The 17244-nt window shown below is 32.2% G+C and overlaps 1 protein-coding gene across 1 annotated transcript in view; it reads left to right on the forward strand.

Moving 5' to 3' along the window:
* LOC132129555 (collagen alpha-1(XXIV) chain) overlaps nucleotides 1–17244 on the forward strand; it is a 108100-nt gene that overhangs the window by 89480 nt on the left and 1376 nt on the right. Inside the window, exons 41-59 of the mRNA XM_059541180.1 lie at nucleotides 212–265; nucleotides 396–452; nucleotides 584–637; nucleotides 843–896; nucleotides 1297–1350; nucleotides 2267–2320; nucleotides 3777–3884; nucleotides 6405–6512; nucleotides 6643–6750; nucleotides 9384–9437; nucleotides 10377–10439; nucleotides 10538–10591; nucleotides 10683–10718; nucleotides 12285–12320; nucleotides 12538–12564; nucleotides 12736–12795; nucleotides 12904–13072; nucleotides 14921–15030; nucleotides 16163–16366. Coding sequence (XP_059397163.1) covers nucleotides 212–265; nucleotides 396–452; nucleotides 584–637; nucleotides 843–896; nucleotides 1297–1350; nucleotides 2267–2320; nucleotides 3777–3884; nucleotides 6405–6512; nucleotides 6643–6750; nucleotides 9384–9437; nucleotides 10377–10439; nucleotides 10538–10591; nucleotides 10683–10718; nucleotides 12285–12320; nucleotides 12538–12564; nucleotides 12736–12795; nucleotides 12904–13072; nucleotides 14921–15030; nucleotides 16163–16366 — 1464 coding nt within the window. The remainder of the gene's footprint in view (nucleotides 1–211; nucleotides 266–395; nucleotides 453–583; nucleotides 638–842; nucleotides 897–1296; nucleotides 1351–2266; nucleotides 2321–3776; nucleotides 3885–6404; nucleotides 6513–6642; nucleotides 6751–9383; nucleotides 9438–10376; nucleotides 10440–10537; nucleotides 10592–10682; nucleotides 10719–12284; nucleotides 12321–12537; nucleotides 12565–12735; nucleotides 12796–12903; nucleotides 13073–14920; nucleotides 15031–16162; nucleotides 16367–17244) is intronic.

Raw genomic sequence — 17244 nt, forward strand, 5'->3', positions numbered from 1 at the left:
GAACCCCTCAGTTGTTGTTTTTGTGTATGTTTGGAATACAGGGGTCTTTCACAATTTATTTTCATTAATTTAAAATTAAATAAAATATTTTCCAAATATCCGCCGATTATTCAACCCAGCTGTTCTATTCAACAAAATAATATTAGATTAGATTAGACGATAAAATTATCAATTTCTTTTTATCTTTCTTCTCTATTTTCCTTAACCATAGGGTCCCACTGGCAAGCCAGGTCCAGCAGGCCCCCCGGGACCAAAGGGAGAAAAGGTTATACAATGTATTTTGATCTTTAAATTATAATCTCAGTCTAAATGTCATACGTGTTAAATTATTATGCAAATATGTGAAAAGAATGGTGTTAGATTCTGAGTTTGACTGAATATGTGTGTTTTTTCAGGGATATCCAGGAGAAGACAGTAAAACGGAAGGACCACCCGGGCCCTTAGGTGAACCAGTAGGTCTTAATTTCCTTTTAACTTCCTGTTTTTGTCCAACACATTGACTGAAATAACTAAATAAAGAGGTAGTGATAATTACATCACGTATTTGAAGTAAGACAACATATCAATGTTTGTGTGCAAATAGGGCTCTCCAGGAGAGAAAGGTGAACGTGGGGATCCAGGAGATGATGGATATCAGGTTAGTCTCTCTTTAAGGAGGAATGTCATGTTTTGTAGCAACACCCAAGCAACCACAAAGCAACATGATAAAAATACCTTAGTAACAGCATAACAGTGTCTTTTCTGAGCACTGGAGAATCCAGTTGTGTGCTTTTGCTGATTGTTTTTAAGATGTTTTCCTTACATCTAGATTGAACTGGTCTGGATATGTGTGTGTGTTTTAGGGTCAGGCAGGGGTCACAGGCACCCGTGGAGCAATTGGTCAGCAGGGATCTCCTGTAAGTCTGATGTGTGACCAACACTGCAGCTCTCATCCAAAACTGCTGCTGTCCACCTACATAGACAGCAACCAGTGCATCATGCAAATAGTGCACTGGAAATTCAGCTAACAATAGAGTTTCACCTTAGCATGCTGCGTGTGTTTGATGCATGCAAATGATGCCTTAAAAATGCTGTCTAGTTAGGGGCGCACAAGGATGTGGATCAGAGCTTTTTGTTACATAACTTTTCTAATTAAGTTACTGGAAAATTTGATGAACCTAAGCCAATCCTTGCAGTTTTTTCTGGTAAATTTTGGACTCTGTCCACATGTCTCTGGGCCAGAGGAATGTAACACTGAAGTGCCTCCTTGCATAATGAAACTAAAACACAATGTTTTAATTTCCCCCCCAACCCCAGGGATCTCCTGGGCTTCCTGGTGAAGCAGGACCCGAGGGCGAGAAGGGAGTTCAGGTCTGTGTGTGTATAAGTGTGTAAGCATACTATTTCTGCAATCGGTAGTACATATACATTACATTACATTACATTTAGTTATTTAGCAGATGCTTGTTTGACAAATGAGGATAATGGAAGCAATCAAAATCAACAAAAGAGCAATGAAATTCAAGTCCTATAACAAGTCTCAGGTAGATTAGTTCAAGGGCTTTTTAAATATCAGATTTTATTTCAGTAAAAATTTATTTTGAATAAAAATATTTGTATGGTTTTATTTTAATTAACTGTTGTTTCTCTTCAGTTTTCAGTGTTTGTAATATCAACTTCAATTGTTAATCTTTCTTGACTCATTATTTTACCAATCTGCCAGAAGTAAACAAATCTTTACCCAATGGCAGGTTTCCTCTGTAGTAGTTTTCTTTTTCTTTCTAAAAGTTTTCTTAATGTTATTTTTTCATTGTTGTAATTTTAGTGTTAGTATAACATTATAATATCATGCATGCATATTTTAACTTTTTTATTTATTTAAAGAAGAAACCAATCCAATGTGTATTTGACATTTGAATAAAGGTTTTTCAGTTTGAATGTTTTCAAATTGTTTATTTTCATGTAAAAATATGGCATGCGGTTGATTCAAACACTGTTATAAACATAATTCAATGTAAAATGTGATAATGAAAATTAATAACTGCATTACAATTTCAAGGGAATAATCAATATTTACTACTCTGTAGTATGAAAACAAGTGTGTTTGGCCCTTTCCTCTGTTATCCTGAGCATTAAAAGAACTGTGTGCTCAGAGACGCTTGAATAACAAGATTAAAGCGCTTTCTTTATCACGTCATGCAAAAATCATTCTTTTAGTTCACTCTAATCATTCTTAGGTAACAGTTTTATATAAGGCTATTGAATAAGATTATGTGTGTGTTTTTAGGGACTCGCTGGGCAGAAAGGATCCCGAGGGCCCGCTGGAGAGCCAGGTCCTGAGGTGTGTATTTTACACCACAGTTTTATGTTTTCTAGGGCTGTGAATCTTTGGAAAGGCAGCGATTCGATTCAATTCAGGAACGATTTTTGTAATTTAGAATGATTCAATGTGATTCGATTCGATTAAAACGATTCGATTCTGCATTCTTTAAGTGCATTCACAAAATTGTTTAAATGTTTCCCCTAAATTCTTTAAAAGCTTAGTCAGGGGGCAGATTACACAGCAGCCTTTATGGTTACGTAAAAATTTATGTAAGGTAAGATTTAAAAAAAGAGCTTTTATGTATGTAGCCTATGTATTATCATAATTATTATAAATTTTATTTATTTAAATTTTTTTTTTACAAGGAATTCTCTTCCTTTTGTATTACTTTTAATTTGCTGTAAGAAATGAAATACACTGCTGGACAATAATCAATCATTTGTAATCGATATTTTTTTTTTCCTAATGACAATTGTATGATTGTTTTATATACTAGACTACATTTAATTAGCAATTATTTAAATTTTTTTTGCACAGAAAAAGGTAGAAAATATAGCTACTTTATAGTTTCTGTACTGTAATAAATCATGTCAATTAGCACTGCATCATTCATAAATTATTTATTTATTGTGTTTTTTTATGTTTCATCAGTTCATTCTGCTTCTATTCAGTTTAGCTGCAGATAAAGCTTCTCTTTCAGTGTGAAAACTTCTTTATCTCATTTTCACTAAATAAAATGCTATAGTAGGCTAGCTATTAAACCTTTCCTCTCCGTCAGTCGAATGATGATTCTGAGAGAAAACGCGACCGATATAAAACCTTGCACTCTTATTTCAAGGTCGTTGTTAATGCTGTGGTTATTTTAACAGTTTCTTTCGTACATTCAGTTTATCCGCATTGTTTAAACACATTTATCATTCAATTAAACTGTGCATATGCTGTAGACATTCAAGATTCGAAAATCATGTTTCCAGATCGATGCATATGAATCGTCAGGGTTTGTAATCGATGCATCGAGAAAACGAATGAATCGTTACACCCCTAATGTTTACACATTCATAAAACCACGACATACAGAAATTTACATAAATTGAAACATAAAATACTACGATGTTTGTATGTGAATTAAATGTAAAACTTCCGTTTTATTTGTATAACAGTTCAGACATAGTGAAATAAACTTAACGTGATGCGTATTTGTCATTTTGTTTTCATAATTTATATTTTTTTACTATTTAGTAAAACTGGAAATTGGAATTTTATATGCATTCAAATATGTACATCTTATATTTAGGCATAAATATGATTTAAGTGGTGTTGCAAATATTATTGCAATGTCCATGTAAAATTAGCTTTGTGTGTCTGTTCCACAAACCAGAAATAATTTATGATGGCTTGTTTTTTTAAGTGTTAATGATCTGTTTAAAGGCCTCTGATGTTGTTGTGGTCATGTGACTCTCTGAATGTCTTTTAGGGTCTGGTTGGTTTGCCGGGGCCCAGAGGGACGGACGGGTATCCGGGATCCGACGGGCTTCCCGGTCTTCCTGGTTTTCCGGGTCTGCCTGGATCCAAAGGCCAAACAGTGAGTGTGAAATCATTTCTATCCATGTGCTACTAAAACATCATCCTGAGAATCTTTCTGAACTCTATTCTAAAGCATTCCATAAAATCTCATATTCAAACCTTGAATAAAAATGCAACTATGTTAAAACTTGTGTGCCGTTTATGCACACTGAAAAGAAATGTAGGAAAAGTTGATAGTAAATTTCCCAAATAATTACAAAGCAATGGCAAGTAAGGCGTTGGATTAAATGTGGCTGCTGATGTTTAACAGTGTTATTTTAGTATCATAATATACTATTATGGTTTTTGCATCTATTTAGATTTGTTTTTATATTTTCTGTTTTCATTTTCAGTGTAGATTTTTATAAATGTATTTTAGTTTATGTAATTTTAGTAATTCAACTAAATGAAAATGAGAAATGTCTGTTATATTTTATTATTTTTCTTTGTTGTTGTTTTCAGTTTCAACTAAATGGAAATTAGACATTGCCTTTGTAACTAAATAAGTTGAAGTTATAATTAATTTGTTTTTAGTTTTAAAAGTCTTAGTTTTAAAATTAATTTGTTTAGTTTTAGTCTCCTTTTTAGTTTTTGTTATTATGCCTATGTTTTTTTTTTTTTTTCGATATAGGTTTTAATTTGAGCGTTCCAACTTAAACTAATTTCAATTTAAAAGTTAAACATGAGAGTTTGTTAGTTTATTTGTTAATTAAAAAATTAGACATGAAAAAGTTTAAAAAGTTTAAGTTTGTAGTATTTTATTAGTTTTTATTTTAAAAAATGATGTCTATGTAATTTTTTTGTTAATTTTTATTTCAGTTTTATTAATTTTAATACTATACTTAATGAATGAATACTTAAGTTATAATACTTAAGTTATATTTTAATTTATTTTCAGTTAACATATTTTTTTCACAAATAATTACAAACAATCGGCAAGTAACACTGAATTAAATGTGAAATTTTGAAGTAGAAAGACTTAAGTAGTACTTACTGGATAAATAATTATCTTTGCTTTATTTAAAATTTCGAGAGAAAAAAATTTGCAAAAATTTTGTTTTATTAGTTTTTCAGATTTCTGTTTTGAAATATGTCTATTTAGTTTATTTTATAATTTTTTTATTTTAATTTTAGTTGTTTTAATACTTCAACTTATAAAAGTGGAAATGATAAATCTTGCCTGGGCAACTAAGTGAAATAAAATTCAATCTAAATTTATGTTGATTTAATAGATTTTTATATGCCAGTTTCTCTTATTCATTTTTATTTCAGTTTAGTCATTTTAATACTTCAGCTTATGAAATAAAATTGATAAATTTAGATTTAAATCAAGTTTTAAATCATGAAGTTATATTTCGGTTTTAGTTTTAGTTTCTTTTTTTTTTATTAAAATAAATTAAATTGATAAATGTTGCCTTGACAAGTAAATGAAAGCAAATAAGTTTAAATGTTGTTATATTTTGTCGTACTGTCCTTTCATCTGTTAAGGGTGATTTCTGAAGACAGTGCTACTCACTGCATTTGTTGGTTTCATTTTATAAGCTGTTGTAGAAACTAAAAATAACTTTCTTGTTTCCAACCCTGTTTCAGTCTCTTTCAATATAAAAGTCTTTAAAGTGGAATTTTGTCTCCATCTATTGGTGGAACAGTGTCACTAAAATCACCATCACACACACCGTTTCCCAATACTAAAAGCTTTAAATAAATACTATTATTAATATAAAATATTATGTATTGAATAATAATATTTAATAAAAAACAACAACAGCCATCGTAAAAGTTCCTAGACAATTCAGTCAAAAATACAAAGGCAGCGCTTTTTGAAATATTGAAGTTACATCAAATAAAACATGAGGAGATTTTACCCTCAGCCAAAACTATTTGCTCTGGAACGAATAATAGATTAATGAGATTGAATCTATTAGAATTACCCAAAGCGAATTATATCTCATGTTTAACCACTATAGAGACATCAGAGACAGTTAACTAAAACTATGTGATATATATTATACAGTATGTAGTTATATATATAGTTATAATGCACTTGGTTAATAAAATGTATTTTGATAGCTTCAGTTTTACTGAGCACTAATAACCCTAGTGTTTACATGCTTCTCCAGTGAACTTCAAAGAATCCAGAGTTGTGTTATTCTGTCTTTCTCACGGTTTGTGTCTGTAAACATGGTTGGATTAAAGCCGTGTGTTTCACTCGGTCTGTCTCTGTGTTTGACGTTACACTCATGAGCTCATGAGCCAGCGCTGTTATTCATCAGTTCCTTCTCATTCATGTATTTGTTCTCCACAATGAAAACCTTGTCTTGGTTTTGGCACATGAAAGCGTGTGAGGAAATTCATCTGACCGACATGCAAAGCCATCGATCTGTGCAGTTTGTGTTTTATCTGTCATTTAACGGCAGATGACAAATTATAGCTCGGAGGTAACTGACGCAGGAATTTTTACAGAAATTGTGTTGAGCAATGTTTACGATTCTGTTCTCAGCTCTGATTGGCTGCTGCTTTGATTGACGCGTGTGTGCAGGGTCAGCGTGGCGATAACGGTCTTGAAGGGAGGGCGGGACTTCCTGGCCCGCGGGGTGAGCTTGGACTACCTGGAGGCGTCGGAGAGAGAGGGCCAGCGGGGTCAAAGGTCAAAAACCTCAAATTCTTCTTTTGGTTTCTTAGTGTTACTTTGATAATGTAATAAGTATGTCTCCATGTCATGTCACTACAGTATGCATCACGCATTACTTTGCACCCTTGACCTTTGACCTCTGCAGGGTGAGATGGGTTTACCGGGCGACGGAGGACCGGCGGGTGCTAAAGGCACAGAGGGGGCGACGGGAGACCAAGGCTTGAAGGGAGAGCAAGGTGCCAAAGGAGAACCAGTGAGTGTCGTCATTTATACATACATATATATATATATATATATATCATGGTTGCATGCTAGATTATGTCAAGTGATTATATTTAACTAAAACTAAAACCATTTATTTTTGTTATTTGAAATAAAATAAACATTAACTGAAATAAAATGTATAAATTATTATTATTTATCATTATTATTATTATTATTATTATTATTATTATTATTATTATTATTTGTGTCCAAGGCAACATTTCTAATTTTCCTTTACTTTAAAGTCTAAAATAACGAAAACTGAAAATAATAATAATAATAATAATAATAATAATAATAATAATAAAAGCCATATAGACATGGTTAAAAAAAAATTAATAAAAATACTAATTATTACTAATAAAAACGACAAAAATACACAAAAAAGTACTAAAAATTTAACTAAAATTAAACTGAATATTTTAAATATGAATAAATACTATCATAGTAAATTAATAATATTAAATGAGCACTGTATCGCAGTACCAGTCACATAATAATGCTTTTTTTAAGCCATGTAAAGTTCAGCCAATAATGTGCAAATCTTGATCATGTTTACGTGCTTTGAGGGAAACTCGAATGTATAAAAATAATATATTAAAAGGTTTTTAATTTTTTTTAGTATACATTTTTCAAGTTATGCTCTTTTTATAAACAAAATATTTGAATATATATATATATATACCTGTTTTTATTTCTCTAAAAAACGTTTGCAAAACGTTTACCTTATGTGCGCTGAATATACGCGATGGCCGGATCAACATCCTTTCCAACGTTATATAACCAATCCAGGGGTTTTTCAGCATTGATCTTTTTTTTTGGCGGCTGTGAAAGCCTTATTTGATCGGTGAGTGATGTAGAATATAATGACTGTGCTGCGCCTGACAGGGCGCGTACGAGAGAGAGCCCCGGCTGTGCGCGCGCACGCACAGTCTTCAAACAACACGAGCGCTTCTTGCTCTCTCTCTCTCTCTCTCTCTCTCTCTCTCTCTCCCTCGTGCATATTAACCAAAATCATTAAACACGATAGAAAAAGGGCGAAACACCCAAGTTTCACGCGCGCTCGCGCACTCACAGTCTTCAAAACTACACGAGCGCTGTCTTGCTCTCTCTCTCTCTCTCTCTCTCTCCCTCGTACATATTAACCAAAATCATTAGACACGATAGAAAAAGGGCGGAACGCCAAAGTTTCACGTGGAGCATTCAGAGATTTTTTTTCTCCATGACAGGCTGCTGGCTCCCACTGTTCATTTTTTTTTTTTTTTGGAAAAGCACTCTGTATTAGCCTAATGCCCTCAAGTTTACATTGGTTACTGTATCCTTTCAATTGCTCTAAACAAGTATTTTGGGTGACCTTTTTTATTGAATGCTAGACATCAAGTTGTTGTTATTTTTATCTGAAAGAAGAACTTTTTTTCAGTAAGCTAGGCCCTATGTGTTCAGTAAGCTTGTTTCAGTAAGCTATGTGTTTTCAAGGTTTCAAGGTTTTATTGAATGCTATCTCTATACAAGTGCAAAGTAATGCATTCTTAGTCAGTCTTTTATTTTGTAATTTTAAGAGCAATAAACATATATTGCAATGTTAACAAATTCATGTTTTTTTCATTTAGATATGTAAATCAACATTTCGAAATCGAGACAATCGAAGACAATCGAAATCGAATCGGGCTGAAAAAATTAATCTTTAGATTAATCGATGCATCGAAAAAATAATCGCTAGATTAATCGATGCATCGAAAAAATAATCGCTAGATTAATCGTTTAAAAAATAATCGTTTATCCCAGCCCTAATATATATATATATATTTACAAATTTTAAATTATATTTATTTTTTATTAATTAAATATGTAAAAAAAAAAATTTTTAATTTGGTTTCAGTCCACTTTAATTTAATAAATGTGTTTGCATGTGGTTTGGGGTTATCATGCAGGTAAATTAAACTAAAACTAAAACCAGAAAAAAGAAAAAATGTAAGTGTTGCTTGAATCAAAATAGATTTTAACTGCAATAAAATGAAATATAAAAAATAACATTTTCATTCAGTTTAACTAAATAAACTAAATAATACAAAAAAAGTTTATATAAAAAAAAGATAATCACTACAACTAACTCAAATCAAAGTAAAAACAGAAAACAGAAATATAAAATCTTAATTCAAAATATTAACAAAAACTATAAAGGATACTAAAATAATCAGCTTGAACCTGATATCATGTGAATTATTAATTAATTTTTCTACCAAAAGAATTGGCCATCTGACTGATGATCATAAATCCAGGTTTTTGTGTCAGCGGGTCTCTTATGTAAGAGATTGAACGATGGTCTTTGAGTAAACATGAGAGAAATAAACTGCTCCTCTTTCTTGCATAACTCAGGAAAACACAATGAAGGCCGAACGCGAGCTGGAATTCCAAGCGTCCGCAGCGGGAATATCCTCTCACAGACCGTGTATGAATGAATGAACATGTGCGAATGTGGAAGTGACTTTAAATGATGAGCTCTTGAAGACGAAAGTGATCTGTAACGAACGACGGGGTCAGCCCAGAATAAAGAGAGGACACTGAGAGTGAGGAAGTTGTTGTAGTCTGGATGGTGACCCAGTTTTCTGATTTTTCCTGCAGGGTGAGGTGGGAGACGCAGGCATGATGGGACTCCAGGGGTTTCCGGGACCCAAGGTTAGTTTTCATCACACAGTTCAGACGGGTCACTAAACAGATGACAAGAATCACCCAAAACATATATTTGATATGCAACTTTATTTTATTAAGCATAGTACATTTTAATAAACGTTATATTTAAATTATTTTAATTTAGATTGTATTTTTGTTATTAGATTATTTATCCGTTAGTTCAAATCTATTTATAATTTTTTTAATTAATTGTAATTATTTAATTACTTTTTTATTTTTCTTCTATACACACATAAATATTAAACATTAACTTACATTTTTTATTTTATTTAAATTATTTAATAAAAGTTTTACTTTAATTTATGTAATTTAATTATTTATCTATATTTTACTTAAATAATTTTTGTTTCATTAATTTAAATTATTTAATTATTTTCTTTTCTGTTTATCCTATCTATATACACACATAAATATTAAACATTAGCTTGAAATTGACATTTTATTTAAATGATGTAATAAAAGTTTAACTTTAATTATTTAATTTAATTTACTTATTTATCTATCTTTTACTATTTTCCCTTTTCTATCTATCTATCTATCTATCTATCTATCTATCTATCTATCTATCTATCTATCTATCTATCCACACAAATATTAATTTAAATTAAAATAAAAAAAACACATATTTTAATTAAATAAAATGTGTTTATTATTTAAATTGTTTCAATACTTTACTGTTATCTACAAATAAAAATTATTATTGATACATATGTATATTAGCTTGTATTGCATTGTTTTTAATTATGTATTCATTTTTTATCATAACAAAATGGAAATCATTAATGTACCTGTGATTCGTCGTTTGTTCCTTCTATGAGTATTTCTGTTACTAAAATGACTCCTAAATGTGTCATATTCACGTATAACTGGAGACACACATAGATGTGAATCTAGATGTTAAGTGCATCGTTCTCTGTGTTTCAGGGTCCAGACGGAGATCTGGGATTCACTGGTGCTCCTGGACTCAAAGGGCCGGCGGGAGTTCTGGTCAGTCCCGTCTCGTCTCGTCTCTAAATAAATAAATGTGTGTGTAAGTGTCTGTTGAGATCTAACGCGTCTCAGTCATGTGTGTGTGTGTGTTTCAGGGTTTCTCTGGTCCTGTAGGTCCGGTGGGGATGATTGGTCCGGTGGGGAAGCCTGTAAGTGTGTTTATGACATGCATGTTATTCCTGGACTTATAACCTCGTGCCTAATGACTGTCAGATAAAGGATGTGTTCGATGTTTCTCAGGGTGCCAGAGGACCTAAAGGAAGCCATGGAGAGATGGTAAGACGTGCTCGTCATCACACAGCACTTTTCAGTCCGCTGCCAGTTCAGAAAAGCTGTTCATCTTCATCATCATCAGGAGCTTTTCCGCTCTTCTAATGAAATATCTGCTTGTTCTTGTGTAATCAGTTCCTGCGGTGACCTGTGGGGGCGCCAGCGCTCCGCATCCACTCTCACTAATATGGTTTCGGGAAGATTTTTAGTTAAGATTTTATTTTTCTAATTTCGGTTTTTATCTTAATTGTAGTTAAAAGAAATTGGTTATATGTATTGTACACTAGCGTTCAAAAGTCTGGGGACTTGTAGTGTTTTTAAAGAAGTGTCTTTCTGCTCATCGAAGCTGCATTTATTTGATCAAAAATACAGAAAATAAACAGTAATCTTGCAAAATGTTATTACAATATAATAAAATGGTTTCTGATTTAATAGTCTTTAAAATAGAATTTATTTCCGCGATGAAAAGCTGAATTTCCATCAGCATTACTCCATTATAAAGTGTCACATGATCTCCAGAAATCATTCTAATTCTAATCATTTAGGCGAGCTGCATTCTGATTGGTTCAGATAGCAGACTGACGAAAATCATGCTATAAAGCGATTTAGAAATCGCACACGCTCAAATCGTGATTTTATGACAATTTCGATTAATCGCACACCCCTAGTGCTCTTCTACTGTTAACCTTTAAATGGTTGAAGCAACACCGCAAACACTTCAGAAGGATGCAGAGAACTATTCCAAAATCTTGTAGAGCTGCTTGGATTCAACTGGATTAACCTTTAATACAAATTAATTACGCGTACAGTAAAGTGGATATACGTACAGTAAACAAAATCTCATAAGTTATATTCAGTTCTGTACTGACACCTGTTGGCATGGCTGTGAAACTAGATCACGAGAAAACAGGACTGAAAAAATATTAATAATGTTATTCTTCTTTGTGCATATGATCAAAAAATGTGGAGGATGAATTATACATAACACCATAAGCACAGTAAAAGACACACATGCATGATATTTTAAGTGTGAAATTATATGATAGCCCTGTGTGCACAATTAAAATTTTTTTGTAAACTATTCATTTTTGCATTTTCAATTTAGCTTTCATCGCCCCAAAATCCAAATGATTTATGGTAATGTCTAATAATCATATTTTCAATTTTTGTTCTATTTTTAATCATTTTGTTAAGTGCTTTTAACAATTTCTCATTTTTAAATTTCTTTTTTTTATATTAATATTAATGTTTTCTTTTTAGGTTTTATTTATTTCCATCTTCAATTAGTTGCCAAATCAATATTTTACAATTTTATTTGGTTTTAATCTAATTTTATTTAATTTAAGCTCTATGTAAATTAACTGTTTAGGCCACATATTATTTGATCAAGTCATATTGTGATATTACTTGATTTTGTGCATTTCTGATTTAGAAAAACAACATTTCTAAGCGTAAGCATAACGAAAGTCAATGATCTCATTCAGAGATCCTCTGATTATCATCGGAGCGAGAGGACTGAAGCTGTTTTAGATAAATGCCTGAATGGAGATGTTTAATGATCTTTTTGCACAGGGGCCTCAGGGGCCACAGGGCAGTCCAGGGCCACAGGTACTTTACACGTTATCACACTACAGAATAGTGCAAAATATACTCATTTTCAACATTGATTTTGTATTAATAAGAATGTTTATTTTTTATTGTTATCCTTGCATTTGTTAAGGCCTAACCATAGCATTATAACTTGGCTACAGACATCCATTAGGGTTAGTTTATCATATGAATATCATACAAATGTTTATATTCTCTGTGTTTTGTCTTTTGACAGGGGGCTCCAGGTTTACCCGGCCCTTCGGTAAGATCATCTGACTCACTGTAATTGTTAAACAGTTGCACGGTCTATTACTTTGTAATTACGTTCATGCATTTGGCAGAAACTTTTATCTAATGTGTCATTATTTTCCAGGGTCTCTGGAAGGTTCTTTGAGATTGTTTGCGTGATACTCATCTATTTCTCATCTCACAGATACGCGTCAGTATGGACCTTCAAGCGCTGATGGAGGCCAACGCACATCTTGAGGAGGAGGTGAAGACTTTTAGATTGCTTTCTGAAAGCTGTGCACTGATGAAGAACAGCTACATCATGTAGAAGACTCTGATTTTATTCTTGCTGACATGTTTTGTCTGCTCTCAGAGTTACCAGAACACGGCGGGGTCTCTGTCGGAGAGGAGCGCTGAGATCTTCAGGACGCTGCAGTATCTGAGCGGTGTCATGGACGGCATGAAGACGCCACTGGGAACCAGAGAAAACCCAGCTCGCTTCTGCAGAGACCTGCTGGACTGCAGACACACCATGAGCGACGGTGTGTTTAAACCAGCCTCCACCGAAACACCCTTTTTGTTTTATTGTTGATAGTGTTGTTGTTTTTTACATGAATTTTATTTATTGTAATTTTAATTTATATTTAATTTATATTTTTATATAGTAGTAATATTTTTTTCTTTGTAAAATAGTGGTTATTTTATTTATTTCTGGTTTTTATTATATATATATATATATATATGTTTTAGAGTTTTTGTTTATATTTATGTTTTTTTTAAAGATTTTTTATTTAGATAAAAGTTTAGTTTTTTATAAACTACCATTTAAACGTAAAAAAAAAAAAAAAAAAAAAAATATATATATATATATATATATATATATATACTAGTCGAGTAGTGGAGTGATCGATTACTTCAACCACTAGTCGGCGCTGTCGGAAACAATCGACTACTCGAGCATGCATTAACCATAACGCGTACAAAGAGTTTGCAAGTACGACGTGAATTTTAGGAAAAATTTTCTATGACCTTATCTATGTTGCATGTAAAATTTAAATATGTAAATAGTGGTGTGCCTGAAGCCGAATACCTTATTCCGAATGGCACGGATAATGGCTTCAAAAATGAATAACAGACGATGAATAATTCTGCCTGAAAACTCGGCTGAAGCTGGCACAGTCCGGAGTTTGCTAGATAACAGCAGAGTCAGGGGATCAGCGCAATATTATACACAGACCTCTAAAGTCACGAGTGTGAAGTGAATCAACGTAAACTTTATGAGTGAAAAGAGCACAAATCAAACACTGCATTGCTGTTGTCTCTCCGTGCATCTCTCAGAAATCAGAGCTTGGCAAAAACCAGTTCAGAGCAAGCTAATAATCAACTTAGATATGGATACATTTTCTATTTGGCCTACATGTTTGCATCTTTATCTTTTGCTGGTTTGTGCGGCACACGCACATTTGTTTAGTGAAGTTCACTAAACATTAAGACTCGCTTAAAGAGTTAATGTAATGAAAATGTGCGCATTGAATTGATTCAGAAGTGTTCAAATGATCACTAAACGTTTGTCATGACATCTCTCTGCTTGCGTAATAAATTAATAATTATTTTAGTTTAACATGGCATACTTGTTCACTGATAACTATGAAAAAAAGATAGCCATAACGGTCTTATCAAGTAACTGTACGACGTTGTATCCGAATGCAGATACGAAAAATTGTGTGATTGTTACAGACACAAATACAAATACTGGCTGTTATATGAAAATTTAAATATGTAATGTCATAATAGTTTTGACAATTTATGTATGTAATTGTTGCATAAGGCTGTGAATTAATAAGAGTATATTGGTTAAAAAAAATAATAATAATGTCTTTTCATTTACAATAGCATGAACCACGAGTAGTCGAGTAACTTGAGTATTTTTTAAATAAAATATCGACTTTCTAGAAATCAGTAGTCGTGCAACCCCAAATATATATATACAGTATATATATATAATAAATTATTCTCTTCTGCTCACCAAGGCTGCACTTATTTAATCGAAAAAATATAATATAAATGTTTTTTTAAAACATTTAGTCGTGCTACACGATATTTTTGTGAAAACTGTGATACATTTTATTTTTCAGGATTCACAGATGGATAGAAAGTTCAAAAGAACAGTGTTTATTTGAAATATAAAATTTTTGTAAGATTATAAATGTCTTTACTGGAATTTTGATCAATATAATGCATCCTTGCTGAAAAAAGTAATGTATTTTTCTATTTTAACTGTATTTACCTCAAACTTTTGAATGGTTGTGCATCACGCTTTCACTGAATCCTTCTCTCGTGTCTTTCCACATCTCACTGATTGAGTGTTTTACTGTATCTGTGTTGATCAGGTTTGTTCTGGATCGATCCAAATCTGGGCTGTACGTCTGACGCCGTGCAGGTGTTCTGTAACTTCACCGCAGGTGGACAGACCTGCTTGAACCCCGTTACAGTTGATAAGGTACTGTGATATAGATATAACCAATACTAGGACTGTACATACAGCTGATTCATGCAGATGAACCAGAGTCACTATCGTTAACTAAAACTAAAATTAAAAGCATTAAAAAACACTGTTGTGACTTGAAAAAAAATTACGAACTAGAATAAGATCAAATATATATATATATTTCAGCTAGTTGCCAAGACCGTATTTGATGATTAAAACGAAAATGAATAAAAAAGACAGTGTTAAGTAACTAAAAGCATTAAAACATTTTTCATTATTTGAAATAAAATAAACATTAACTGAATTAAAATATAAAAAAATAAACTTATTTTATGTCACTAATTTAGTTTGTTGAAGTTGTAGTAGTAAAATAACTAAAACTAAAAACGATATATATATATATATATATATATATATCTGTGTGTGAACAAACAATATTGTACTAAATTAAAACTCTCCATAACAAAGTCTAAAATTATAAAAATATAACTTAAATAATAAACAATATCATTATCTGCAATAAAATAATATGTGACAAATAAACATATTTTATTTTTCCTTTTTTCATTTTCATTTAGTTTCATTTGAAATACTAATGCAACTAAAACTAAAATATTTTTTATAGTAATATAAAAAATTATAAAATGACCACTGCTTAAAACTGAAATTATTATAAAAATACAAATGTAAAAGATTTAATCCTAGAACACTGTTAAATGCCTACAGTTTATTTTGTAAAGTGGCTCTGTGAAGATATTCAGTGTTTATGATGAACTCTTTTTTTGTAATTCTGGTAATTTAATGGTGTTATTTCCACGAAGCTTAGGTTAAACTGTAAAAGTTAAAAACGAATCCAGATGTACGACTTATTTCTGCAGCGACTGTCAACATAACGACATGCAAACAGGATTCGAGCGTGTTCATGCAATTACAAACATACTGAAGAGAAAATAAATGAGAAGCGTTTGATGTCAAGCAGCGATATCGCATTTCCTCTCAAAAACAAATCTGATTTTAATTAAAAGCAGATTTCCTGTAAGTCTGATCATTTGTCAGATTCAACCGCAAATGTACAGTTGCCAAAACGCAGAAATGTTGATTATCTAAACATGAGGTTTAAGAAGCCGGATGTTTGACTTCACAGGCCGTGTTTGATGTCGGGAAAGTCCAGATGAAGTTCTTACACTTGCTGAGCATCACGGCATCCCAGACCGTTTCCCTCCACTGCTACAGTGACCCGGCGACCGATGCATTGGAGACGCCTCGCCTGCGTTTCCGGGGTTGGAACGGCCAGGTGTTCGAGGAAACCTCACCTCTGAGTCCACATGTGGTTCTGGACGACTGTGAGGTGAGCTGAATCTGTACTAAAGAAACGTTTCACCCACAAATGAACATTAGCTGGTAATTTACTCTCCCTCGGGCCAACCGAGATGCAGACTTTTTGTCTTCAGTAGAGCAGTAAACAGCTGAAACTGTGGTCCTCCGTGATTCATAAAATGCAGTGGCTACTATCAGTTTGAAAAGCCAAAAAAAAAATCACATCGTGCAACACAAAACGAATCCCGTGGCTCCTGATGATATATTGAGGTCTTATGAAGCGAAACGATCAGTATGTGCAAGAACAGACTTTTTTTCTTTTTCTAATTGTGTTTATTGATTTAAATTCATCATCAACATCAAAATACATGTTTATAGTGTTTTATTTACTGGTATATTAAATTGTTTCTGAATATACAGAAGATTAATGTAATTTAATTGCATATACATTTTCCATCCATTTAAATTATACAGTTTTACCTTAAACAGCCTAATAAACGTAATGTTATTCATATTCATCAGTCATAAATAAATCAAATAAACTCAGATTTGTGTTTTAAACACACACAATAACCAAGTTTATATATTTATCCTCAATAAGTCCAATTTGTTTCAGTCTTATACATTTGAACTACTTCAGTATTTCACAGCTAGCCATGTTTTACCATGTTCATAGTTTTAACTGATTAAATATAATTGTTTTCACACTGAACAGATATGCTGATTCTAATAAATGCACTTTGAGAACATGATTATTTAAATCAAATCAAATAGTTAAACACGCACTATGAATTTTGCAGAAATCTGATTCATTTATGTATGACTGACAAATATAAATCGCATGATGTTTATTAGTTTGTTAAAACGGTGTATTTCAAATGCATGGAAATTTTACATGCAATTAAAAAC

This window comes from Carassius carassius, chromosome 46 (genome assembly GCF_963082965.1).
Source record: "Carassius carassius chromosome 46, fCarCar2.1, whole genome shotgun sequence".
Taxonomy (NCBI): domain Eukaryota; kingdom Metazoa; phylum Chordata; class Actinopteri; order Cypriniformes; family Cyprinidae; genus Carassius; species Carassius carassius.